This window comes from Aspergillus campestris (genome assembly GCF_002847485.1).
Source record: "Aspergillus campestris IBT 28561 chromosome Unknown P168scaffold_10, whole genome shotgun sequence".
In the NCBI taxonomy this organism is placed as follows: domain Eukaryota; kingdom Fungi; phylum Ascomycota; class Eurotiomycetes; order Eurotiales; family Aspergillaceae; genus Aspergillus; species Aspergillus campestris.
Window position 1 is genome coordinate 257,812 of NW_020194345.1, and position 25,289 is coordinate 283,100.

Genomic DNA, 25,289 nt, shown 5'->3' on the forward strand with positions numbered 1-25,289 from the left:
ATTATGAGAAGCATGACAGTAATATGTATGGTGTAATAAGGTTCTCAGAACAGGTAATAACACGATAATAACATGCAATAATCCTAATAATATAAACCGAATAATATAAAATAATATAATAATATATCTCCCGTCCCTCTTCCATTTCCAATCTTCTTCTTCTTTTCCCAATCAGTTCTCTCTCTCTCTCTCTTTTCTTTTCTTTCTTTCTTTCTTTCTTTTCTTTTCTTTTCTCTTCTTAGTCGAACCATCCTTTCGAGTTTCCACTCTGTCCCCCTCCCCTCCTCCACCCCCTCTTGTTTCCATAAAGTCCATGTATGTCTCACGTACCCCATCTCTTCTCCAATGGGTCCTATTTATCTAAACAACTACCCTTCCTACCTCGTCTTTTTACATTTGTCATGAAGGGTTCTTGTCTATCAATAGATGGGCTTCACCTAGCAGATGTCCGTGAACAAATCTCACCCTGGTAGAGGACTAGGTTTCCCCGGTGTCGATTCCTCGCCTCCGAACTCGTCTCCGTGGCGCCGAGTCTCTCTCTTGATCCAACGAGGGCGGAGTGTTTTTTCCAAGTACGTTGGTCAATTGGCGATGCAATACTGCCCATCAACTGTCTCCCGTGGTGTACTAACACTACGATTGATCAGACGCTCTGTAGACTGGCCACGCGATTCGTCCGGGTCCCAGACTCCCCCAATGGACTCAACCCACCGATTCGTTGACCCAGCCGCAATGGTAGGGCTCCCTCAAGGCGCCGCAGGCGACAGCTTCGACATCTTCGACTGGTACCCGCGCTACCAAATCTGCCAACGGTACTTCCTCGACCACGCCCAGCACAGCACCTCCGTGCAAGCGCTCTCCGCATTCCTCAACATCCGACTACCATTCCAGCGCCAACCGCAACCCGTGCAGAACTCGTCCGACGACCCCTCAAGTCTCCCCCTCGCCGTCTCGCTAACCCCCTACCTCCGTCGCCTCGTGGCCACGGGCATGGACTTCCCGGGGTACTGCAGGGGTTCTTCGGGGACGACTGGGGCGCCGGCATCGGGCCCCTGCACGAGCAGGAGCGTCGCAACTATCTCTTCGCGGCCAAAAGCGGCGGCTGGGCGGCCGTCAAGAAAGACTACGATATCCCCCCGCTCGAGACGATTCCATTTTTGCGCCCATTACAAGGGCCGCTCGACTCGGAGATCGAAGCCGCGGAGCGGAGCTGGAGTGACTGGCTGGCGATGGAGGACTGGATGGTTGGGCCGCGGGCGCCTGACGTGCTCCGGGATTCGTCTTCGATATCGCGACCTCGAAGTTCACGGGGTTGACCTTTCTTCTTCTTTTCTTTCTCTCTGTTTTGTCATTTGGGCTCTTGTTTGGGGTTATCGGAGGCTTTGCTTGCTATCTTGTCCGTTTCTTACTTTGTCGTTCTATCTTGCTTGGTCTCTATATCTTGATATCGTTCCACGAGGGAGGCGGAGTTCTGGACATCGACTATTTCGTTCACCATGAACGAGCCATCGATCATGGAATAAATGATAGAATTGATCTCATGCAGTACTTTACTTATGGCAGTTACCTTATTGACAAATATCCGCGAGAAAAAGGGAGAAAAAAAAAAGCATAAATGGAGAAAAAGATCGGGGTCTAGAAAAGCGAAACCCATGATCATCATTCTATCAAATGCCGAGAAGATCCCGGCAATACAATACCAATGGTATTCAAAAGTATTTTCCCCTTTTTAATTTCCCTATTTTATTATTTTATCATTTCTTATTTAATTCATCTTATTTATGGGAGTATCCCACCAACAAAGTCTAAACATAACCTCAAACCAAATCAAACCAAACAGGGGACGGGAACCCAGGGGAGGGGACCACCGAGCGACTCGCGCGCAACGGAAGATGTACACCAACCAACGCCCAACAGGGGAACCCAACCGGGCGATCCATCCCGGAGAGTTTCCAACCAGGGAGTTGGGTCCGTATCCTGGTTATATTATGTTATATTATATTATACTATCTTAGTATGGTAATCGTGTAATTAATATACAGGTTATACTATAGTCGTCATTGTTAGTATCTAGATACTAGTAGTCACTGTTGGTACCTAGAGACCAATAGAATAGTTATAGTACCTACTGTACCTACTATGGTCGTACGTGGGAGGTAGGTAGTACACCCCACCGGTTTGTCCGAATAGTCCGAATACAGCGATACACGAGGGCGAACGAGTTTCCTCCCTTGGTTGAGAAGAGTATGGATTGGGTGGATGCAATCGAGTTCAGATGTTAGATCGATCGATCGATTCGGATCTGGTGCCGTTAATGGTAAGTAGGTAGGCAGAATAGTATGGTACTGATTTGGTGGTACATCCATAGATGGTGAGTGGCAACTATTGGTGTATATGTATTGGTTCCAAAGTTGATAGTTATACGTTAGGTTAGATGGGAAGCTAATCGGTTTAGTCTCGGGTGTATTGCATTATGCAGTAGTCTTACCTTTACTTTTATCTGGTAGAGTAGTTAGTTAGTCCCTGGGATACACGCTGCTAATTTGGATAATATTCGATGCCGAGGGGGTAAGCATATTGTACTCTACCATACCTAGTACCTACTATTGTAGTCTAATATCTTACATATAGTAAACGGAAAGTATACTAAGTACCCAATTCAACTTCCACGCCCAATCCACATAGTAAATAGCCCACACGGGCTACTAGTGAAGTCACTAATCCAGTAAGCAGTAAGTAGTAACTAAGTAGTAAAAGTATAGCGTGGCTCGGAGAATTTCCTCCTCCTGCTAGTAACTATAACCAGATACCGAGTAGTCTACAGTCCACACGCGTCACAGTACAAAACGATACACTCTCCACTCATCAACCCACCAGGGCCACCCACTCATCCACTCCCCACCTGGACTGGGAGGGTCGAGATATGCTGAGGATCGTAGTACACAGTCCGGTAATATCTGTGTATTCGATCTGGGTCTCTATCACTGCCTATTTAGTGTTATAACATAATGCATTATTTTATCTTTAGATATTATATTAATAGGATCCATTCTTTATTATAAACTAAATAGGAATATCGTACGATGTGGATAACTATAACTAGGTAACTATATTTCTACTTCCTACCTATCCCCACGTAAACTTAAAGTAAATAATTCCGTGCTTAGAAATATGGGCCTTAATACATAGTTACACCCATCTGGTCTAGTAATGACTATGGGATTAACTATTGGCAGTTTACACTCAGAGCTTAACCCTTTTTTAAGCTTAACTCCAGCGACTGCGAATTACATGAAGGCTTCTTTCCTCCGCCTCCCGATTCGGCAAGATATTAGCAGCGTAGTTGGTATTTTACCAGGTAGTATGTCCTCCCTCTATCTATAGACCTCAATATTTCAGCAACGTTATCCATCAACTAAACAAAACCAAGCCAGCCAACTCCATCCAATCCAGCAATCCACAATCTATCAACCAGCACACCAGAACTCATTGACCAAAGTCAGGGGTATCATGTACAGAACGCCAGAAACAGACAAACGAAAGAAGCATAGATGAAACTATTCAGGCCACGGCGCTAAATCATGCATGATCCCGCCCTGCGCCGACCCCCGCCGCACATTGGACTCCTCCGGGGCCTGCTGAGCGAGTTCGACGTTCGGAAGCGGGTCCGTAAGCACGCTACGACGACGGGCGAACACGCCTCCCACGGCAGGGTTTTCCTTCTCGCGCGGCACAACGTTCGGTCGGACGCGGCTGCGGCGACGGGGGTGGCGGAGGTGTTCGTCGGGGACGGGATCTACCTGCTTTTTGGCGGCGGGGACGAGATTCAGATACAGGGGGAAGATGGCGCCTGCGCTGAATAGCGCGACGAGCACGCTAAAGGAGAAGGGTGGTCCGCCGGTGAGTTGGGCGGCGCGCTGTGCGAATGGGAAGGGTGCACCGCTGCCGACAGCCATGGTTAGGAGCGATGCGGCTGTCTTTGTGTGTTGGCCTGTGCCGCGGAGCGAGATGGCGAAGATGATGCTGAATGCGCCGCTCTCGAAGGTGTAGACTAGTAGGACCATTGCCATTGCTGCTGCTCCGGTTGTTTTCATGCATAGCACGGCGAAGACGATCATGCCGAGGTAGGATAGAAGGAGGATCCATCGGGGTTTTAGGAACCACTGCATGAAGGCGGCTAGGAAGCGGCCTACGGCAAATAATGCGTGGCCGATTGTTAAGTATTGGAATGGGTCCAGTTTGGATCTAGTGAAGGATTAGCATTCAGACGGTGGTAAGGCCAGGAGGAAGGGAGATGCATACTTGGGATGCACGCTCGTGACGAAAGACTCGAATCCTTGCGAGAGGACTTCTTGTCCCGCCACGTAGAAGAATTGGGAGCTTACGCCCAAGGCGAGTGTAACCCAGACCACCGGGATGCCCGCGACTTTGGTCATATTGTCGTCTCGACGGCGGTTGGCCAGTTCTTTCAGGTCCTCGTCAGACGCTTCGGGGATTGGCAGATAGTAAAAGGCGACGGCCAAGAGGACATCGAAGAGAGCGATCCCGAGGTACGTCCACTGCACGTCGACGAGAGCCGACACGTCGGTCACCTGGCGGAACAGCACCTCCTTGGCCAGCAGCGGCGACACGACACTTCCGATCGCCTGGATGCCTTGCGAGATGTTCAACCGGATCTCTGAGTTCTCCAGCGGCCCGCATAGCGCAATGAACGGATTGGCGGCCGTCTCCAAAACGGCAAGGCCCAGGCCCACGATGAAATTGGACACGATGAAGGCCGAATACGAGGCCAGGACCGCCGACGGCCAGAAGATCAAGGTCCCGCAGGCGTAGATGCACAGGCCGGTGATGAACGTCGCTTTGAACCCCCATCGCTTGAGTATCAAACGGCCGATGAAGGGCGGACCGATCACGTAGCCACCAAAGTAGACAGCGTGAAGGCCGAGGGACCGCCACGTGTCCAGCCGCACGATGTCTTGAAACTGTGCGTTGAGAATGTCCAACAAACCGTAGGCGAAGCCCCACAGAAAGAACAAGATCGTGGTCAGGGCGATGGGCGCGATGGACTCCTTATTGCTCAGTTTGAGCATGCTCGTGGGGGTCTTCATGTTGACAAAGTCGAAGAAGGTGATGGTCTGCTGATACGAGGCGGTGGTAAAGATGGTGTTGGACTCCGGGTCCTGCGGCGGAGCCGAATCGGGGGCCATCAAGAACTCGCGCATGTCCATCGGAACGGCACCGGGGGCTGGGAAACTGACACTGCCACGACTCATCGACCGGGATGGTTTACGGGGGTTGGTCTCTGTTGGCGAACACTCCGCGATGGGAGACAGGCATGTCGGGGAGAGGGGCATTTCGGCCGTCTCCTGCAGCTCCAGCTCCGGCATCTGGGCTATGTCGAGGGTGCCATCGGAGCTTGAATCCGAGTCCTTGATCAGTTTGGGAACGAGGCGAGCGACCAACGGCTTGAGACTCGGTACACAGGCGCACATCACGGACACGTTGACCTCAACGACTGACCACATGAATGACAGAGACGCGTACCCTAGATGGGTCAGAAAACGGCAACACTGACTATTGGATCGTCCACCTACAATTAATGTCATCGCCCTGGCTGTATTGCAAGTGGAGGTCTTTCAAGGCGATCCGGCGTGACGTGGCAGCGTTCTGCAAGTAAGCGATGCGGATCACATCGACGACGGCCACGAAAAAGCCAAAGCTGAACGTGATCACCAGGATGATCTTCTGTTTCCGAGGGAGACGCATCTTGGTGATGATGGGGTTGGGGATAAAGAGGATCGCGAGGTCGGTGATGATATTGACGGGCGAGGACGAAAGATACAAGGTCAAGATATCGGTGCAGACCGCGTCATCCTGGCGCGGATAGACAAAGGCGGCCCCGACCGGATTGCATTGGAAGACATTAACCAGCGTGAGGGCGAGCCCGGCGACATTGACAACAAAGAGTGTGGTGTAGTTGGCCCAGCGAAAGACCTTCTCCCCTTGGGTCAAGGTGAGATAAAAGATGAGGATGGATGTCTTGACGGCCATGAGGGCGGGGTTCTGCAGGCATTAGGGAGAGTTCAGACGGATCGGGTCCAGGGCGCTCACATAAAGCACGGTGAAGACATAATTGGCGCGATTGAGACTGGATCGGGCTTCGATATCGATCGCAAAATCATGCAGACCCAGGCCTTTGCTAGTTGCGTAGAACAAGGAGAACGAGAACCCGAAGTCGATGACCTATATCCAATGAGCTTCGCGTATCGAGCACGACAACAGACTAACCTACCCAGGCCAATAGCATGACATAGTCATGGAGGCTCAGGCGGCGGACGATATAGATCCTGGAGACGAAGCGGAGGGCGACGAAGACGGTGGCGATGAGGAAGAAGACGATGGAGACCACCAGCACCTCGGGGCGCCGGTCCTCCATGACGAGCGACAGGCGGCGAGGTCGCTGAAGCCGGACTGAACGAATTACAGGGACATTTGTTCCCAAGTGATCACTTTCAAGTGAGAGAGAAATTCGGTATAGTTTTCCCGGAAGAGCCAGCAGCGGAGACGGTTGGAGAACGACCGTGAGCCATGATCACACCGTCTTCACGGATGAGAGGATCAGACAGGGGGTTGTGGGAATTGGGGGTTGGAGGCTCATCAAACAAGGGATCGAGTTTAAACAGAGAAATGAGGGAGAAGAGGAGCGATCGGATCAAGGGATGACGGTGAGAGGTCTGATCCATTCGGTCAGTCGGGGAACGCGGAGATGCCGAGGCTGCTGAGGTAAGAAGCTTATCGTTCGTTCTTGGTTCTCAGAATGATATGGAGTAGAACAGGTCCAAGATATACTTAGCATCCTACACACTATGATCTGCAAGGGCTTTCGGACATATCATATTTCAAACGATGTTTGAGAAGCTCATCAAATGTTTGCCGACTACTGTACGGTGTGGGGCGCATCCTGAGTACCTCGTATCATACCCAAGTATGTGGACAAACATGAAACAGAAGGAAATCAATAAAACGCTTACAGACATGAATCGTCAAGCCAAAAAGCCACTGTGGGTATATACATGTACATCTTGAGTCCTATCAACTTCATCCTGCGGGATTTCGCTCCCTGTGACGATCATGGCAATCATGATCTCCATGGCTTGGCGGAACCATCGAGATATGGTTCACATTGAGCTACTTCCAAACTGCATGAACACCATGAGCACGGCCGCATATCTAATCTCACATCATGTTAGCAGGGACCAGTTTATAGCACACTTTTGGCCGAAGGATGCAATAAAAAAAACCTACCCAGCCGTCGCTACTAAACATTCGAACGGTAGCGCCCCCGATATTGAAAAGACCAGCGCCAGGAAGAACGTAATGAACCCCGTGATAATTCCGAGGCGATACATCGGATTCTCGACGAAAAGCAGCCACCACGGCGGTGCAATGAGCATGATCAGCCCCAAAAAGCTAATGACGAAATTAATGAGCCATTCCAGAAAACGGCCATCATAGTAATGGGTGGTTTCGGGGTCATAGCTATGCGGTCTAGTTTTCTAGATGGTTCAGTTAGTTAGCCTCTGGGGGAGAAACGTCAAAAGAGTTATAGATATAGCTTACTTGGTGGATCTTGACAATGTTGCTACGGATGATCACCTTGAACCTCTCTAGCGTCTTCCGCTGCGGCGTCTTGAACTCGTGCGCAACGCGAATCAAATCATCCGTGTGCGTGACATAGTCCGCCTCAGCAGGGAATATAGCCCCCTGATACCGATGAAACAGCCAATTCTTAACATTCTTCCTCTCGTGCGATTCCGCCGTGGGACGCGCTCGTAGCTTCGAGTATTTCAAGACGTGGGAATATGCGAGAAACTCAGTATTCGCTTGCCCCAGGGGAAACAAGCCCAATCAATGCCTACTGTACTCTCTCAGCTTCAGTCTAGCTTCCTCGATTATCTCTTCCCGTCTTCGGACGACTTCGTTTCTGAACGAGCCGTTGTTCACAGGCGGTATATGCACCTGGGCATTCTGGTCGTCGATCTCCGTGAGTTCCTCCTCCAGCTGCACGATCTCGTCCTGCATCTTCAGGATCACCCGGGTGTTGAGGGCTGTGAAGCGACGGAGCACGAAAAGGTCGTTGTCAGATGCGGACCACTCGCAGAATGCCCTGTACCCGAGATACTTCCATGGTTGGGCCTGAATGTCGGTTGTGGATGGGTTTGACTGGGGTAGAGATGTGGATGAGAAACTCGACTCGGACTTCGAGAATGGTAGAATGCTGTTTTCCATTGTGTTGGTAGCCGGAAATATCTAGGATAATTTCGATTTCAACTGCAGGAGGATTGCGCCTGCAATAGATAATATTATATACCACAGAGGCCCTGGCGCTTAAGACAAGGCTGGTATTTGCGGCACAGTGAGAGGGGCGCGGTCAGAACATCAGAGTTGTCCATTGGCCATCGAGCACATTTGGAAGCCCAACAGCGCCTCGAATAAGTCCTGTCGTGAGATCGACATAGCGCTTGGAAGTTGTTTTGGGATGGGATGAACTTAAGCGCTTAGAATGTAAACTAGATGGTTGACTCGACCCCACCTCAATTCCCATCAACTATTTTGTGAACATGATTCCAACAGCGGCAATATCTCGCATACTCCATGTGGAATTTCCTGGAATTTGTACAATCCAAACCGTATCTCGAATTATGGGCGCGCAGGTTATCTGCATAGTTCTTTCACCTTCTCAGCGGCGCAGCAGCCTCAGTTATATATAAGCACCCATAGCTTGTGACTGTACAACTTAACCCCTAGTTGGGTACTTATTGCTGGCAGTCCAAGCCCAATTGATTGACAGACATTAAAAGTATCTATATGATATAGCAATATTGATGTTACTATCGAGTCAATAAACGCGGCAATCCAGGATCAACCTAGTTCTAAACGCAGGTCCGAATCATTTAGTAGTCTTTCCTAATCGTACGTACTCATACAAAGAGCAGAAGAATAGCATTAAACAATGTAATATAATAGTAACACTGCATGTAAGATCCAGAAAATCGTTAAATAATTTACCTCAGTATACACCAAACAATAACCAAGTACAGTGTACATAATAATATGGTTAACCCTCTGGTACTCATGTAGTGGTCCCATACAAAAAAATAAGTGAACCCACCATAAGAATAACAAAACCTATCAGAAATATATAATCCGGGTGGGTGGCGCAATGGCAGCGCGTTGGTTTTCGGTTTACGATTACATCAAATAATTGTTCATAACAATTACACCAAAGGTTGTGGGTTCGAGCCCCATCTCACTCAATCTTTTTGTTTTTTTTCAACTCCTCCCTACCTAGGTTTGGAAAATGAGTTTCATCCTCTCTCTCTCTTTTTTTTTTTCTTTCTTTGTTCTTAGTTGATTATTCTTTTTTTTTTTATTGAATCTTAAGTTACTAACAGACTATTTGGTAAGTAAATAGTGGTAGGTTGAGGGGTTTTTTTTTTTTTTTTTTTTTTTTGTTGGTTTATTTGTATGTTTATTTTCGTTTTCACTATGGATATATATGTTTGTTTGTCTGAGGGCTAAGGACAATAGTACTAGCTATCTACAGATGGTATACACAACCCATAGACGATCAATCCAGTAGAAGATCAATCTCTATCCCAACATAGTAAAAAGCAAAAAGTAATTAGAAAATAGATTACAACAACTCGTATGTACTTCACTATATGATGTCTTCACTATATTATGTACTTCACACTATTATATCTTCACTATATACACCCCCCTATATTCAAATCAAGCCTTATAAGCAGCGGCCTTCTCCTGCAACAGCTGATCCAGCTGACCAGCACCGCCCGTCTTCCGCACCAGCATGCTCAACACACGCGGGAGACCACCATCCTCACACACCGGGCGAGGCGGCTTGGCAGCAACCTGCACAACAGCACCATCGCGCTTCGGCAGACTCAGCGCGGGCTTCGAGGCACAGTTGAACTGGGCGTCGCCGCCACGGAGGGCACAGATCTGCTCCTCCTGGCAGGAGTCGACGCACTCGGTGACGTTGTAGTCGCGGGTCGTGCGGGCCCACCACTTCTGGAAGAGCGCGGCGTCGGACTCGAAGCGCTCGGTGACGTGGTGCCAGAAGGCTGGGGTGAGTTCTGCTTTGGGGTCGGTCACGGGGGGCGAGAGCTGGGCGCCGTAGGCTTCCTTTGCGGAGTAGTACTTGGTCCAGGCGGGTTCGTGGTCGGTGCTGTTTGTGCTGTTGATGTTGGCTGTGTAGACTGTGTAGTCGAGGACGGCGAAGGTGGATGGGTCGACGTCGTAGATGCGGAAGGTGGGGCTTCCTGCGTCGGGGGTCATGGAGCCGGCGACGTAGCCGATGGCGGAGGCGGTGTCTGCGGAGCGGGTGGTGTAGTTTGTGTAGGAGACTTGGAAGAGGTCCGTGTGGGTGTGGCCGAAGAAGAGGGCGGCGATGGTCGCGGCGTAGCGGTTGACGATGAGGTCGAGGGAGTGCGAGTAGTCGTGGAGCATGTCGTTGTGGCCGGAGGGGATGTGCGAGATGAGCCAGACGCGCTGGCCGGCCTTTTCGGCGGCGTCGAGCTCCTTGATGAGCCAGGCGAACTGGTGGTTGGGGTCGTGCTCCATGGGCTCCTGGAAGGCGTAGAAGTCGTACTTGTAGTAGTAGATGCTGTTGTAGGAGATGATGCGCAGCTTGCCGCCCTGGGAGTTGACGGCGTAGGAGCCCTCGTGGTAGGAGGAGGCGAAGTCGGAGGCGTCGCCGCCGTTTTGGACGAGTTCGCTCCATTCGCGCTCGATCGCGTCGTAGGCCCATTGGGGCGCGTGCGACTTGGGCACCTTGCCGAAGGGGAACGCGTTGATTGGGGCCGTGTCGTGGTTGCCCAGGGCGCCGTAGACGAGGCCTAGCTTGCCGAGGTTGTCGTAGGTGGACTCGAAGTTGAGGAGGACTTCGGTCTGGTTCGCCTGCCAGACGTCGTGGGCGGGGATGTCGCCCGTGTAGAGCGTCAGGTCGGGGTCGAGAGCGGCGATCGCCTTCACCATGCTGTCTTCCAGGCGCAGGGGCGGGTCGCACTGCTCGTTGCCCCAGGGGCCGGCCGGGTACGACGTGTTGCCGGGGGCGTCCACCTCGGGGTCCCAGCTGCGGCAGCAGATGGGCTTCGAGCAGAAGTAGTTGGCGCCAACCTCGTAGTGCTGATCGACGTGTGTGTCACTGATATGGGCGACCCGGATGGGCTTCTGTCCGCTCGGCTCCGGACGCTTGGTACCCGGTCGACGCGGGGGGAGGGTGAGGTTGTAGGGCCGGATGTCGGGGTATTCACAGAGGCTGGTGATGCTGGCGCAGAAGGTCTTGGAGGTGTGCGAGCCGACGTCGAGGTGGGTAAGGACGTAGTAAGCCGAGGTGCCTTGTTCCGCAATGATGCCCTCGCAGACATCGTCATCTTCGATCTGCAATCTATTAGTAGCCGTCCAACTGTCGAGGGTCAAATCACCTACCTTTGCGAGTTTGCACACATCGGCCAGGATATTCTCCAAAGCATGCTGTCCCAGACCGGCCGCCCCCTTGAGCGTCCCTAAAAGTCCCTACACAAATTAGCCCGTTTCCCTGCCCAAGGGGACCAGACTACCAACCTCACAAGCCGCACAGGTGATGGCAGCCGTGGCATCATTCCAGATCTTCTCAGCCCAATTGGGCTTCTCAGTCTCATTGGACTCTGCCTGGACGACAGAGGACTCTGCCTGAACGACAGCGGCCAAAGCGGCCACAAAAAAGGTGGACTTCATGAGTCGATCGTCGCGATACTAGGTCGCGAAAGGAAAGGAGGGACACCGGAGAGAGATTGCACTGACAGACACCGCATAGTCGGGAACCGGGGACCGTTTACCTTTTATAAAGACGGGGGGGAATGGACAGTATCAGACTAGTCGAATCCACTTGCAGCTCACGGCGACCGACGGGCGGGGGTGGAACTGTCATGGGGTGTTTCTTTTTTTGTTTATATTAATTAGCAATTAGTCCCCTCCCGGATGAGCGCCGGAACCCATCCGCAGGGTAGATGAGATGTCTGCAGAGCGCCATATGATGGGCCAGCTTTGCATGGTTATAAATTAAGCAGCTGAGGTTGCGTTGCATCGTGGACTTGACACTCTCTCCCTGTCCATTGTCCACTGTCCATGCCCACTCCCACAGCCAGTGTCCAGCACCAGCACCAGCACCAGCAAACAACAAGCCAAGCATAGAAGCGAGTCGACAGGCGGTTCTCTCCGCAGACAGAGCAAAAAGCGCCGCCGATCACCACCCCTAAAAAACTAAACGAGCAGCCCGAATAACCGACCAACCAGTAAACGGGCCCGGCAAACGAGAATAGCGGGCCGACCTGGCATCGTGCAAGAAAAAAGAAAAAAAGTCTTGCAGGTTAGCTTGCCAGGTAGGCAGAAAGACTGGGGAAGAGATCGTCGAGGGGGTAAAGGGGGGGCCAAGCAAAGTTCCGAGGCCGAGGATGTCGATCTTCACAACGGTTCGATTCGCTAAGACCGCGTGGGTGTTTCACTTGTGGATGATTGGTTGTTGATCATTTTTCTTCCTTGTTCCTGCGTTCTTATTTGTTGATTGTTCGTGTTCCTGATGGGAATACGCTTGATTGAAGTACATTGTGTCTTCTTGTCTTCTGTGTTTGGGCATGTTCCTGGATAGGGAGTAAGTAAAGCATACTGTGAAGTAAGTTGAGTAGAAGCATCCTGAACAAGTAATATGGGTAGAAACATACTCTTGTAGCAAGGTGAGTAGGATCATACCCATGGAATAAGCTGAGTAGCATTATCACCATGGAAAAAGTGGATGAAGAGTAAAGAAAGCACCAAACAGAGGCCAAAGGGTAGACAAACCCGAGGCAAAAACAAGGCAGCAACCACGTTCCGATGATCGGGCGCGGATCCGTCACGTGTATGGCAGGTACATCTCGCAGTATTCTGCAAGGAATCCCGTCGATCTTAACCAGGATCAGGGGCAATAGTAGATAAATCTGGAGAGATCTGGATAAATCTGGATAGATCTCGATAAAACACCAGGGATATATAGGAAACTACAAATTACAGTCACCAAATTTATCAAAAAGTTTAATTGCAGTAAATCATGCCTCGTAAGCCAACCCTAGACAGAAACCAGTCCGTCCGTTCGATAATTCTCGGGAGTGGTCTGTCATCCAGACAGGCGGTGGAACTCGCATCGGCGAATTTCTTCTCTCTCGATTCTCAAATTCTGATCGCTTCAAGGGGTGATAAAATGGCTTTTAAATAGAACCCGAAAATGTCTATTCACATGAATGGTAAAAATTGCTGATTGCTGCCTAACCCGGTTCCGATGGTATCAAAGATGGGGAAAACGAAGGTCGGATGGAAACCAGGTAGGAAAGAAGAGAACATATGGTATGGTAAAAGAAGGTAGAAAAGAATCAACAGCGAAAGGAAGAATGAAGAGAGAGAGAGAGATAAGCGATGCTAGCGAGCGATCAACGCTTATTCCATGAACCACTCCACATCGTGCAGACGGCCCTCAAGCATCTCGGCGAGTTCGCCGAAGAAGTGCTTAGAGAGATCGATGGAGGAGCTGTCGCAACCCATGCACTTGTCGACGACCTTGCCCTGCTTGGTGACGCCGCCGTACTTGACGGTGACCATGCGGCCGCAGTCGGAGTCCTTCATGAGGCCAACGGGCAGGGCCAGCACGGCCTCGCTCTCACCGTCGTTGGTCCAGCCACAGCTGCTGGGGGCGGAGGGGTCAGTGGCGGTGTCGTAGTAGGTGACCTGGCCCTTGCACGGGGTGTCCTTGGAGCAGGAGCCGGTGTGGCCACCGCCGGAGGTAGGCGCGGGCGGGGGAGGGGCCCGGGTAGTCTGAGGGGGAGGGGGAGGAGCCTGAGTGGTCGTGGGCGGCGGCGGAGGAGCCTCCGTAGTCTTGGGAGGCGGAGGGGCCTCGGTGGTCTTGGGAGGCGGAGGAGGCGCAGTGGTGGTAGTGGTGGTGGGCTTGGGAGGGGGCGGAGGGGTCTGGGTGGTCTTGGGCGGGTCCTCAGGCTCCTCGGTGGGCTCCGGCTGGGGCTGAGAGGTCGGCACGGCCGGCGTCAGGTTGACGATGGAGGTGTGGACGGTGGGGGCCGCGGGGGGGTAGACGGTGGTGGTGATATCCACGGTGGTCCACTCGACGGTGGTGGAGGTCTCCCAGACGACGATGTTCTCACGCTTGACGGGGGCAGCGGAGGACAGAGCGGCGCAGAGGGCACCCGCCAGGGCGATAGATTTGGCGATGGGGGCCATTTTTTTCAACTGAGCGTATTTCTTGGTCTGAAATGTATTGATTGTAGGGTTGGAAGGATTGATCAAAAGATTGATGGACTCAAAAGCCACAGATAGAGAGATCGACAACGATAAAGAGTGAGAGAATCAAGACCAGACTGCACAGCAGTAGAGAATCTTGATAGTGATAGTAGAGTAGATAGACACGCGCAAGAGAGTGGAGCGTGTGGGGATGAAAGAAAGAACGACAGAAGCTGTCAAGTAAAGGAAGGAGTGGTGAGACGAAAGAAAGAAGGGAGAAAAAAAACGCGACGGAGGGAAGGACAAGCGAAGGAGTATTTAAACGAGAGAAAGGAATCGAGAGATGGATACCTCGACGGCCCAAAACTCAAAAGACTAAAAGGATGAATCGGGCCAACTTACCTCGTACTATAACGTCAAAGCCCCCCCGGACCCACCGAGCCCACCGAACCAGCCCGTGACGGGCGTGAACCATGGGAATCTTACCAGTACCATTCTTTGAAGCGGTACCTGAGAATCGGTCAGATTGGAGTCAATCAATCAGAAGGGGAATTGATACCAATCCGAAATTACTGTCGTACAGCTTCATCTCTTTCCTCCAGATCGGGCAGAAAGACAGTCTAACTCTGACCTGTCATGTCTGACGTGGATCGATTCATCGATGCATCCACGTATTCGGTGAGTATTTTATCCCGTCTGATGCTATACGACTGGTCGGGTTTTGGAGGGGCCACGCAGGAACAGTCAGAACGTCAGGAACCCGAGTCAGCCTACGTAGACACTAGACGGTACCTGAACTTAACCCAGTCACCCTAGACAATACACAGTAGGTACTGTGTACTGTACGGTAAAATCAGCTATTATTTTCCTGACTAACCTAAACAAAGATGGTTCAGGGGGATCATCCGTTCGTATTGACCGATGGCCCATCACCATGTCCCGATCCACGGCCCCCGAGGCGGTCCAGCCAGAACTATCGGTCGATTCCTCTCTTAGTGGTCAATCTCAATCAAGCAATTTCCTGGTCAACAAAACACGGGATCTTTCTGATCCTACACGGACTCTGACGTGTCTTACCTTGTTATACTTTCTTTCTCTCTTTCTCTCTTTCTTGCTTTCTTTCTATTTCACTCTTTCATTCTGAAAAGAGAGACAAACGGATGTGGTAAATAGTGTGTAAACCATCAATCACACCGTGTTGAGGCAATAGTAACAGTAACAGTAACCAGTAAGAGACAGTAACAGTAACAGACAGTAACAGTGGTGACTCGAAATGATACCTGAGGTGGTACCTGAACCTGGACCTGAACCTTCACCTTCCTACCTCAGGCAGCCCACCACGCAAAGATTTCAATCCAATCCCTCACCACCCAATCAGTCTGCCTCTGGTTAACCTGCTGTCCCTCGCTCTGTCTCACCGGTCAGCCCGAGTGGAGATACACCCCAATGGCGGTCTTTCTTCCCATTGCCTCCCTCTCGCCTCCCTCACATTCCCACACATTCCCACACATTCCCACACACACACACACAGCCTCTCCCTCCTTCTTACTCGCTGACTGACTGACCAACTAGTTCAACCCCCCAAGGCGCCAACGCTAACCAACACCTACCTTACACTCAGGTACTAGTACAAGGTAAAAAAGGTACCAGGTAAACAGCGACCACTGATTCGACGGCTATTTCTGCCCTTTCTTTCATTCGTGTTGAGTTTTTTTCTTTGACTTTTCCTTCCCGGTGGCGTCGGTCTGGATTGCTTGGCTGCTCGTAACACTGATCGGTCAACTCTGCTTGACTGACTGACTGACTGACAGCGGTTTGTTTCATTTGATTACACTGTGTCGGTGTCGGGGGGTTGTTTGTTTGGATGGAAGGGGGAGAGGGGGAATGGTAGAGTTACAGGGGTGGAATGTAGAATGTAGAATGTAGAATAACGAATAGAATGTAGAATATAATATAGAATATAATATAGAATATAATATAGAATATAATATAGAATATAAATTGATATTGATATTGTCTTTTTACATACCCATGTTAAACATCCATCTCATGATATAATTACCCACAAATTCAAAAATAAAACAGAAGAAAAAAAAGATATCCCGACGCCAAATCCCTCGTCAATACTACCTACCACTCTAACCCTGGCACATCACGCACGCCTCCTTGTTCTCAATGCTGCACTGGAGCACCTTCTGCGAGAAGATGTCGCCCTCGCTCTCTCCCTCCGCCGGGGCCTCCGCATTCGGGGCCTCGCCGTTGGCGCTCGTCTCCGCCGCCGGCGTGGGTTCGACCACCGCCGCCGCCGCTGGGGCGTCGTCGCTGGGCTCCGGGCTCTCCGGCGTGCGCGGCACCGCAGAGTAGGCGGTGCTGCCAGACGGGGTCCCCGTCCGCTTCTTGAACGAAGGGTTCGCCCGGGCAACGTTGGTGTCCTCCACCTTGAGCTGCTCCTGGTCCACCGTGAACTGGATGGGAGCCGACGCCGCCATCGTGCGCAGGTAGTACATGCCCGTCTTCAGGCCCATCTTCCACCCCGCAAAGTGCATGCTCGTGATCTTGCCCATCGTCGGCTCCTTCAGGTGGATGTTGAGCGACTGCGACTGGTCGATGTACGCGCCGCGGTCCGCGGCCATCTGGAGGATCGATCGCTGAGGGATTTCCCACACCGTCTTGTACAGCGCCTTGATGTCTGCCGGCACGTTGGGGACGTTCTGCACCGATCCGCCATCGGCGATGATGCGGTTCTTCATGTTGTCCGACCAGAGGCCTAGGTCCACGAGGTCCTTGAGCAGCCACGGGTTGACCACCTGGAACTCGCCCGCCAGCACTCGCCGCGAGTAGATGTTCGACGTGTACGGCTCAAAGCACTCGTTGAAGCCCAGGATCTGGCTCGTGCTGGCCGTGGGCATGGGAGCCACCAACAGACTGTTGCGCACGCCCGTCTGGGCGATCTTGGCCTTGAGCGCGTCCCAGTCCCAGAGGTCGGTCGGCGTGCGGTCCCACATGTCATACTGCAGGATGCCCTGGGAGACCGGGGAGCCCTCGTAGGTCTCGTAGGTGCCCAGCTCCTTGGCCAGCTCCGACGACGCCGTCAGAGCACCGTGGTAGATGGTCTCGAAGATCTGGATGTTCAACTGTCTCGCCTCGGCCGAGTCAAACGGCAGACGCAGGGCCAGGAAAGCATCGGCCAGACCGTTGACACCCAGGGCAATGGGACGGTGGCGCATGTTGCTCTTCTTGGCCTCGGGGACCGGGTAGTAGTTGATGTCGATGATCTTGTTCAGGTTGCGAACCAAGACCCGGACGACCTCGTGGAGCTTGCCAAAGTCGTACTCGCCACGGGCGGCATCCACAAAGGTGGGGAGCGCCAGCGACGCCAGGTTGCAGACGGCAACCTCATCCGGCGCACTGTACTCGATGATCTCCGTGCACAGGTTGGAGCTGCGGATGGTGCCCAGGTTCTTCTGGTTGCTCTTCTTGTTGCACGCATCCTTGTACAGCATGAAGGGGTTGCCCGTCTCGGTCTGGGCCTCCAAAATAGCGTACCAAAGCTTCTGAGCCTTGATGGTCTTGCGGCCGCGGCCTTCCCGCTCGTACCTGAGTACCGTTAATACCATTTAGTCCATTGTTCGGGTCATTGGGAAAACTCACTTCTCGTACAGAGCCTCAAACTCGTCACCGTAGACATCAGCCAGACCCGAGGCTTCGTTGGGGCAGAAGAGGGTCCAATCGCCGTTGGCTTCCACACGCTTCATGAACAGATCCGGGGTCCAGAGGGCAAAGAACAGATCACGGGCTCTGACTTCCTCCTTACCGTGGTTCTTCCGCAGATCGAGGAACTCGAAAACATCCGCGTGCCACGGCTCCAGGTAGATAGCGAAAGCACCAGGACGCTTATTGCCACCCTGGTCCACGTAGCGAGCGGTGTTGTTGAACACGCGGAGCATGGGGACGATGCCGTTGGAGGAACCGTTGGTACCACCGATGTACGAGCCAGTGGCACGGATGCGGTGCACGTTGAGACCGATACCACCGGCGGTCTTGGAGATCATGGCACACGTCTTCAGAGTGTCATAGATACCTTCGATGCTGTCTTCCTTCATGTCAACCAGGAAGCACGAAGCCAACTGCGGCTGGGGGGTACCGGCGTTGAACAGCGTCGGAGAGGCATGGGTGAAGAACTTCTGGGACATCAGATGGTAGGTCTCGATGGCCTTCTCAATGTCGTTCCCGTGGATGCCAACGGAAACACGCATCAACAGATGCTGAGGGCGCTCAGCCACCTTTCCGTTGACCCGGAGCAGGTATGACCGCTCCAGGGTCTTGAAGCCGAAGAAGTTGTAGTTGAAGTCGCGGTCATACACGATGGCCGAGTTGAGCTCATCTGCATGTTTCATGATTATCTCGTATGTTTCTTTCGATATCATCGGTGCAGGTTTATTGTTTTTCGGGTTGACATAGTGATAGAGATCTGAGATGACCAAGGAGAACTGCTTCTTGGTCTGCTTGTGGAGGTTGGATACGGCTATACGGGCAGCCAGGATGGCGTAGTCTGGGTGGGTGACGGTCATGTACGCCGCAGTTTCGGCAGCCTTCACATCATCGTTGTGTTAGCATCCATTTTGTTTGCCTCACATCAACATCAGCCACACATCAAGAACATACCAAGTTATCCAGCTCCACGGTGGTGACACCCTGGTAGACACCAGAGATGACCTTCTGAGTGATAGCAGCGGCATCGACGTGCTCGGGGTCGAGGCTGTAACACAGTCTCGATACACGGGCCGTGATCTTATCGAACTGCACGCGTTCCTTGCGGCCATCTAGCACGTTATTAGCACGAGTGGCAAGAGTGATTCAGCCAAAGACTGTGTAAAGCAATCCATGCAGCCAAGGAGCAAAGACTTAGAAGCTAGGATACATGCATACCTCTCTTGTAGACAAACATCGTCAACGGTAGCAGCGATACGCTGGAGCAGAATCGTGTGAAAAGAGACCAGGAAAACAAGGGTATATGACAGATTCCTCGAAGAATGTGATATGCGTTGAAGAATTGAAACAAGCAATCGTGGAAGGGGAGAAAAGAAGGGTCTTGACTATGGAAGGGAAGGAAGTTATGAAGGGGAAGAAGGATGAGAAGAAAGAAACAAAAGAAGACGGAGGGGCAGCGAGAGCGGCTAAGGTGAGATATTTGATGTCGCCGGGGCAAAACGCGTTGGAACGCGATTTTTCGTGTTGGACCCAAATGGAGAAGATTTCCCTTGCTTTGCCGGGCGGAACTGACTAAGATTTTGGCCAGTTGCCGGTTCCGCCGGGCGGAGGTCACGGGTATCCCTTCACGCCACATTCCGACGCGATAAGATGTATCAGATGATGTAAAGCAGTACCGATTGTCGGAGCAATTGATACACGTGTTGATTTATTTCTCAAGGCGTGCTCGGATGTATTTCTGGTCGCTCTAAAATTATAATACACACGAGTACCTACGTTCGGCGTTGGACCTGATTTGTCCAAGCTGCAACCGTCGAGTCTGGGGACTCCTACATAGTTCAGCATCCAGGGGGCTACATGCTGGCCAGTCGCGAGACTGAGTCATGCAAGTCAAGACTGGGGAGTTGTTCTACACCTCTAATGTCTACACTCCTATTCAATCATCTATTCAGTAACCCCAACGCCCCCCCAAAAATGGTATATATCACTCTCAGAGTTCAATAATTGGTTCAATATATGGTCAAATGTGGAAAGGTATTTGAACAGGCAGAGAAAAGAAAGGTATCAGTCAACGGCACTCCGAACGTCGATATCGCAGTGTCACACAAGCTCAACCCAATCCAACCTCTTACATAGTAGCGGCAAAACCCAGGAAGACGACGGCGGCAAACGCAGCGGCAGAGACCTGACGGTCGGACGAACCAGCCGAGACCGAGTCAGAAGGCGAAGCGCTGGCGGACGCCGACGAGCTGGTGCTCGAACCGGAGGAGGAGTCATCGCTGCTGGAGGAATCGTCGCTGCTCGAGGAGCCGCCGGTCGCGGAGGCAGAGCTGTCGCTCGAGTGGGAGCCACCGGTCTTGGAGGCGGAATCATCCGAGGATTTCGAGGCGATTTCTACATGAGTTAGACAGGTCTTCTTTCCTCGTGCGAAGTGGACTAAGGATTGGTTGGCAACTTACCAACTTTGTGGTCGTTGTCGGCGCAGGTCTCGGCGTATTCCTTCAGAGCGTCCTCTTTGTCCTTTCCGCAGGAATCGGCGATCTCCTTCTGCACGCGCTTGGTGTTGGTGACACACATGGCCTTCATGTCGGCCGGGTTCTCCTGCTGACTGGGTGAATGTTAGCTTATGATCCGCCTCTCTCTCCCGCGATCCTCACGATTCGGATTGTACATACCCCACAGCCGACAGAAGACAGGCGGACGGGTTGGCCGCAACAACAACATTGCTGAGGGCCAGGAGCGAGACCAGGAAAGCGGACTTGGCGAAAAACATGGTGACGTCGGGACGGAGTATTCGCGACAGAGTAGACTCCGGGGATGTTAGGGGGGAATTGTTATCGCGAGCGACGGAATAGGGGGGAACCGTAAGCGCGAAGAAATCACAAGCAGTGAGTGGCTATAAAGAGCGTAGATGGTAATTGTAAAAAGAATGACTAGGAACAAAGGAAGGACTGTGTAGTATGAACGCAGAAAAAGAGGGCAAAAGAGTGAAGGACGAGGATTGAAAACCGAAGACGCAGGAGGGAAGTGAGGGAGAGACTGCCTTGGGCCTAAGCAGGCTTGACTTCTTTGAGATGGTTTAAGTTGTCTCACCCCCTGAAAGAGTAACGGCCCTGCCGATCCGCCCGGGGCGTTTTTGCCCCCGGTGTTTTTTTAGTATTGACCACACGAGGTGAACCCCGTAAATTAGTGGTCTGGACGGGTTAGTCTGGTATATCAGTGGGTAAATACCGGTATCGAACTGGCATCTGGTTTTGTAGCCAGGCCTGGGTCTATAGATTGCTAGAGAAGAGATATCGTTCTAGATGAATCTATGGAATTAAGGAGAGATTCGGGATCGTGGATAGATCCCTTGGGTTTGGAATGTGCATGATGCATACTTGGTATTACTGGCTATGAATAGAGCCTTGATTAGTGCGATCCGTAGATAATCTTACTCTAACAGCCCAATCCATCTATTTACAGTCCATACTCAGGATTCTCCCAGGCATGCGACGAGAACGCTCATACTCATGCGCTCAAGATACCACGAATATGTAGAACGCTTCCCAAAAACTAACCCATAAGCTCAACAAGCATGAAGCAACTCCCCCCATAATTCATTATCTCAATCCAATTCACCCCCTAAAGAACCTTAACTCCCCCACCCAGGATCAAACGTACTATTAATCACCTCTTGCACCCCCAACCGACAATCCACAATCTCCCTCCCATTAACAAGATCATTCTCCCTAACCCTCTTCTCCGCAGCCCTCTCATCCTCCGCAATGCCCGCAAGCACATGCCTCCTTACCAACCTCTCCCTAGCAACCTCAAAATCCACCTCCACAAACCAAAGCTCATCCATCAACCCCGCCGCCCGATTCCACGGATCGCGATCCAAACTCAAATAGTTCCCCTCGAAAAACACAACCCGGCACGAAGCCGGCACCGCAATATCATCATCAACAGGGTCCTTCACCGCATGGTCAAAGCTCGGCGCATACACGCTCTTCGTCTCCGCCGTAACAGGCTCCCGCAGCGCCCGCACTAGCTTCAGAAACTTCTCCCCGTCGAAGGTGAAGGCCGCGCCGCGCCGGGCGGCTGCGTACGCTGGGTCGGGCATCTGCGCAAGCTGCGCGCGTGTGAGGTGGTATCCGTCCATTGGGATTGTGGTTGCGATGGGGGGTTTGTGCGGGTGGGTTGCGGCGTGGAGGGCGTTGATGCGCGCTGCCATTGTTGTGGCGAGGCCGGTTTTGCCAGATCCAGGGATGCCGCTGACGGCTATTAGGAGGCGCGCGTTTGGGGGTGTGGATTGGTATTTTCCTGTGGGGAGTGAGGTTAGTTATGCTCTCTTTATCTGTGTGTGCGCGTGTGTGGGTGAATGTGCTGCGGGGTCGGCTGGCGACCGATCTGGGTTGAAATGGTTGATCGTCGGAGAGAGAGGGGTGGTGTATGTTGATTGTTGAGAGCTTACCCCAGATCTTATCGACTAGCCTGTCGACTTGCTGATCCATGGTTGATCGAATCCCTTAAAATGTCGTCAACAAGCGCGAAGTCTTGAAAAAGACAGGGTAGTTAAAACAGCGAGCACCGAAGTCGGCGACTGTGCGCGTAGTGTTTGTATAGCCACGGGTCGGATAGGGAAGTTCCTAGACACGTAAAACTTTATCCGTCGATAGAAGATAATTTGAGAGTAATCAAATCTCCAACCAGGTCGTGGAAGCCTCAAATATCTCGCCGAGTACGTCGAGCAGACAGACAATGATAAAACATCAACGCCATCGGCGGGGCTTCCCACGCCGTCGGAGTGGGGTACTGCGGTCTGGAAGCTTCATGCGTCGACGTCACAGGGACAACCCCCCATTAGTTCAATACATTCCACCAATTCCGGTTGATGGCTTCTAGAAACCTGGACCAATTATTAACTGTCTACTATAGGGGTGGGTCATACACAACTTCATACTACTGTATACTACTATAGAAAAAATTTTGAACTTTTATGCTAAGAGAAAAATGGGAAAAATGGAGTTGCATCCGCCAAACTGACTTGCGAATGTGGTATCTGATGTATGAATCTGATGTATGAATGCAAACCACCCCTAGATATGACTGACTATAGCTAGCCATTTACTGGAAATCAACCCCATGGCACGGTTAAACGTCCCTGGGTGGAAAAAATATGGCTCGCCAACCATTCCCCCTGTAACAAACGCCAATGAACGCCCAACATGAAATTCTCGCTGAGACCTTTAGATATGATGCCGACCTTCCTAAGCAAACAGAAATCACCGCGAAAAGTGGAAAAAAAAAAAAAAAAATAGAAAAATGATATGTAAGATGGAGAAAGGCATGCGTTTCAACGTCTCGGTTCAGGGCGGTCCGAGCCGTTGGAAGACTCGTTTGCTTCTGCGCCGAGTCGATGGCCAATGATGCGCGACAGGCCAGCTGCCGCCCACCAATTCTCGGGAATGTCCTCCCGCCGAGCAAGGCGGTCCAGGATCGCATGCATCTGCTGCAGATCTGGGTCGGTGGATGAATCGGAGAGTGCGAAAGAGAAGGCAGGGATAGGAGGTTGGGTGTTCATGGCTGAGTTGAGATTCTGAGCGCGTCGCATAGCGTCCATGCGGCGCATGCGACGGTAGCGCCGGTACAGAGACTGGTGAGTCAAGTCGAACCCGGACTCCGAGTCCGAGTCGGAGTCGGTGGAGCTGTAATCGCAGGGGTTGGATAGTTCCGGATAAGGGTCCAGCACCATATGCACTGTTGCGGCGCTGGGGTCTAGAGAGCTGGGGAGGTTTCCAAAGGAGGTGGCAGAACTCCTGGACGTCCCGTTGGTCGATGCGTTCGTTCCCGATGCAGAAGCGGAGGTGAAGGAGGAATCGGCGCTGGGAAGGTTGGCGTCCGGGGTGATTGTTGTCAATAGGGTCTCCCACGCATTGTTGGCATGGTCATCATCTGGGCTAACACTTCGTTGGCGATCCCCAAGACCGTCGATGGCCGTGTCGCGGTTGGGGCCGTTCGGTTCGTTGATGGATCGTTGACCGACTTGTCGTAGCAGGGGCACTGTCGACCCGACAGAGACATCGCCTCCCGGTCGAGGGAACGGAGATAGACGAAGGACCTCCGGGTGCGGGTGCGGGTGCGGAGGGGGATGTGACTGCGGGCGCGGAGATTCCGTTCGACTATACGCAACCGCGGGCGCGAAGCGCGGCGTGAAATTGGGCGATTGAAGATCGGGCTGTCCACTAGCGACTTCGTCACGAAGCAGCGGACGAATGCGTGGCAACCTCAGCCGCTGGGTCGGGCGGCTATGGCGGAGCACCTCGTTAAGCAACCGCTGACCGGTCGACTGGCTGCTCGAATCCACAAAACCATTCGCCAGATCAAAGAGATCCTCGCCGTAACTAGAGTCAGGGAATGGAGAGCGAACTGGACGCTGTAACCCACTCGCTTCCCGCTCGATCTCATCTGCTAGCGGGCGAGGGAAAGGAGGCCGGAGAGTTGCGCTTCGTAAGGCGGAACCCGGACGCGCCTGGCGGTGAATTGCGCCCTGGCGACGGATGGTCGAGCGCGCGGCGGCGCAGGGGTCTTTGATAGGGTTGCTCTTGGGGACCTCGGCGGAGGTGGACTCGTGGAACATCCTACCCAGCTGTCAGTAAGCAAGCCCGTTTGCGAGCGCCATGACCACATCGCGAGCGCGTAAAGCGCCGATAGCCGACACGCCCAGCGCATGGAGAAACTCACGGAATACCCATGGCTACTGATGATGGGACTGAATCTATCCGTAAAAAGAATGTAGAAAAGAAAGTAAGAAGATTAAGGAAGAAATAAAATAAAATAAATCAAAAGAAAGAAGAGTAAAATCGGGGGGCAAGACGTGTTAGGACAAGGATCCCCTCAAAAAAGGAAACAGACGCCACACGAACCAGTTGACGCGACAGAGGAAAAGGAGATGCGACCTCTGCGGGGACGGGAAGAGTGTAATGGGGGAAAGAAATCAGTCCAGTCGATACCGGAGGAGTTAGTGAGCTTATGATAAGGAACAGTAAGTGGAAATGAAAGTGGTAATGAAGACGCGGCGAAATAATCGGTTTTTCCCTCGTAAAGAAAATAAAGCGGGAGGCAAGGGAGTTGGGCCTGAGGCCATCGGGGTATTTGGGCGGGACGGGAAGTTCTCTCCACCCGCGTACATTCCAGTCCGGCCTAAGACTATTCTTTATGCCGACACAATCCATTGTATATGCTGACTAATGCGCTGTCATAAATGACCTCAC

The 25,289-nt window shown here is 52.2% G+C and overlaps 9 protein-coding genes and 1 non-coding gene across 10 annotated transcripts; 2 read left to right on the forward strand and 8 right to left on the reverse strand.

Annotated features, from left to right (window-relative positions):
- Positions 1–732: 732 nt before the first annotated feature.
- P168DRAFT_320490 (uncharacterized protein) lies at positions 733–1,316 on the forward strand (the record flags this gene model as incomplete). Its single annotated transcript, XM_024840369.1, has 2 exons — positions 733–978; positions 1,014–1,316. The coding sequence occupies 2 exons, from the start codon at positions 733–735 to the stop codon at positions 1,314–1,316; spliced, it is 549 nt and encodes a 182-aa protein (XP_024690513.1).
- Positions 1,317–3,406: 2,090 nt separating this feature from the next.
- Positions 3,407–6,436, reverse strand: P168DRAFT_328921 (putative MFS monosaccharide transporter; the record flags this gene model as incomplete). The annotated part of the gene is made up of 5 exons (XM_024841400.1): positions 3,407–4,245; positions 4,303–5,545; positions 5,595–6,063; positions 6,112–6,243; positions 6,293–6,436. The coding sequence occupies 5 exons, from the start codon at positions 6,434–6,436 to the stop codon at positions 3,558–3,560; spliced, it is 2,676 nt and encodes an 891-aa protein (XP_024690514.1). The 3' UTR covers positions 3,407–3,557.
- An 865-nt stretch (positions 6,437–7,301) lies between these two features.
- P168DRAFT_333201 (uncharacterized protein) lies at positions 7,302–8,306 on the reverse strand (the record flags this gene model as incomplete). The annotated part of the gene is made up of 3 exons (XM_024841673.1): positions 7,920–8,306; positions 7,621–7,883; positions 7,302–7,556 (listed from the first exon to the last, which is right to left on the reverse strand). The coding sequence occupies exons 1-3, from the start codon at positions 8,287–8,289 to the stop codon at positions 7,302–7,304; spliced, it is 888 nt and encodes a 295-aa protein (XP_024690515.1). The 5' UTR covers positions 8,290–8,306.
- A 903-nt stretch (positions 8,307–9,209) lies between these two features.
- Positions 9,210–9,317, forward strand: P168DRAFT_t134. The gene has a single exon. It is a non-coding gene; the product is annotated as a tRNA-Arg (tRNA).
- Positions 9,318–9,795: 478 nt separating this feature from the next.
- Positions 9,796–11,799, reverse strand: P168DRAFT_283699 (PPN1 endopolyphosphatase family protein; the record flags this gene model as incomplete). The annotated part of the gene is made up of 3 exons (XM_024836075.1): positions 9,796–11,463; positions 11,512–11,598; positions 11,647–11,799. The coding sequence occupies 3 exons, from the start codon at positions 11,797–11,799 to the stop codon at positions 9,796–9,798; spliced, it is 1,908 nt and encodes a 635-aa protein (XP_024690516.1).
- A 1,731-nt stretch (positions 11,800–13,530) lies between these two features.
- Positions 13,531–14,322, reverse strand: P168DRAFT_298625 (RlpA-like double-psi beta-barrel domain-containing protein; the record flags this gene model as incomplete). Its single annotated transcript, XM_024838281.1, has 1 exon — positions 13,531–14,322. One exon carries the CDS (start codon positions 14,320–14,322, stop codon positions 13,531–13,533), a length of 792 nt encoding a protein of 263 aa, XP_024690517.1.
- Positions 14,323–16,311: 1,989 nt separating this feature from the next.
- Positions 16,312–19,525, reverse strand: P168DRAFT_292066 (ribonucleotide-diphosphate reductase subunit RNR1). Its single transcript, XM_024837520.1, has 4 exons — positions 19,252–19,525; positions 18,988–19,145; positions 17,974–18,914; positions 16,312–17,919 (listed from the first exon to the last, which is right to left on the reverse strand). The coding sequence occupies exons 1-4, from the start codon at positions 19,268–19,270 to the stop codon at positions 16,461–16,463; spliced, it is 2,577 nt and encodes an 858-aa protein (XP_024690518.1). The 5' UTR covers positions 19,271–19,525; the 3' UTR covers positions 16,312–16,460.
- A 445-nt stretch (positions 19,526–19,970) lies between these two features.
- Positions 19,971–20,961, reverse strand: P168DRAFT_306170 (putative GPI anchored cell wall protein). Its single transcript, XM_024839003.1, has 3 exons — positions 20,709–20,961; positions 20,493–20,641; positions 19,971–20,427 (listed from the first exon to the last, which is right to left on the reverse strand). Exons 1-3 carry the CDS (start codon positions 20,804–20,806, stop codon positions 20,162–20,164), a joined length of 513 nt encoding a protein of 170 aa, XP_024690519.1. The 5' UTR covers positions 20,807–20,961; the 3' UTR covers positions 19,971–20,161.
- A 693-nt stretch (positions 20,962–21,654) lies between these two features.
- Positions 21,655–22,771, reverse strand: P168DRAFT_292068 (kinase-related protein). The gene is made up of 2 exons (XM_024837521.1): positions 22,490–22,771; positions 21,655–22,338 (listed from the first exon to the last, which is right to left on the reverse strand). The coding sequence occupies exons 1-2, from the start codon at positions 22,527–22,529 to the stop codon at positions 21,668–21,670; spliced, it is 711 nt and encodes a 236-aa protein (XP_024690520.1). The 5' UTR covers positions 22,530–22,771; the 3' UTR covers positions 21,655–21,667.
- A 576-nt stretch (positions 22,772–23,347) lies between these two features.
- Positions 23,348–25,082, reverse strand: P168DRAFT_292070 (uncharacterized protein). Its single transcript, XM_024837522.1, has 2 exons — positions 24,760–25,082; positions 23,348–24,656 (listed from the first exon to the last, which is right to left on the reverse strand). The coding sequence occupies exons 1-2, from the start codon at positions 24,768–24,770 to the stop codon at positions 23,372–23,374; spliced, it is 1,296 nt and encodes a 431-aa protein (XP_024690521.1). The 5' UTR covers positions 24,771–25,082; the 3' UTR covers positions 23,348–23,371.
- Positions 25,083–25,289: the final 207 nt, after the last annotated feature.

Bases quoted from the DNA above. Each gene is read 5' to 3' on its own strand.
- P168DRAFT_292066 (XM_024837520.1), bottom strand. The intron at 18,915-18,987 runs GTATGTTCTTGA...GATGATGTGAAG, and splicing joins CCGTGGAGCTGGATAACTTG to GCTGCCGAAACTGCGGCGTA. The intron at 17,920-17,973 runs GTGAGTTTTCCC...AACGGTACTCAG, and splicing joins TTTGAGGCTCTGTACGAGAA to GTACGAGCGGGAAGGCCGCG.
- P168DRAFT_306170 (XM_024839003.1), bottom strand. From the start codon at position 20,806: ATGTTTTTCGCCAAGTCCGCTTTCCTGGTCTCGCTCCTGGCCCTCAGC. The intron at 20,642-20,708 runs GTATGTACAATC...ACATTCACCCAG, and splicing joins TGTCTTCTGTCGGCTGTGGG to TCAGCAGGAGAACCCGGCCG. The intron at 20,428-20,492 runs GTAAGTTGCCAA...TAACTCATGTAG, and splicing joins CGACAACGACCACAAAGTTG to AAATCGCCTCGAAATCCTCG.
- P168DRAFT_292068 (XM_024837521.1), bottom strand. From the start codon at position 22,529: ATGGATCAGCAAGTCGACAGGCTAGTCGATAAGATCTGGG. The intron at 22,339-22,489 runs GTAAGCTCTCAA...CACTCCCCACAG, and splicing joins GCTAGTCGATAAGATCTGGG to GAAAATACCAATCCACACCC.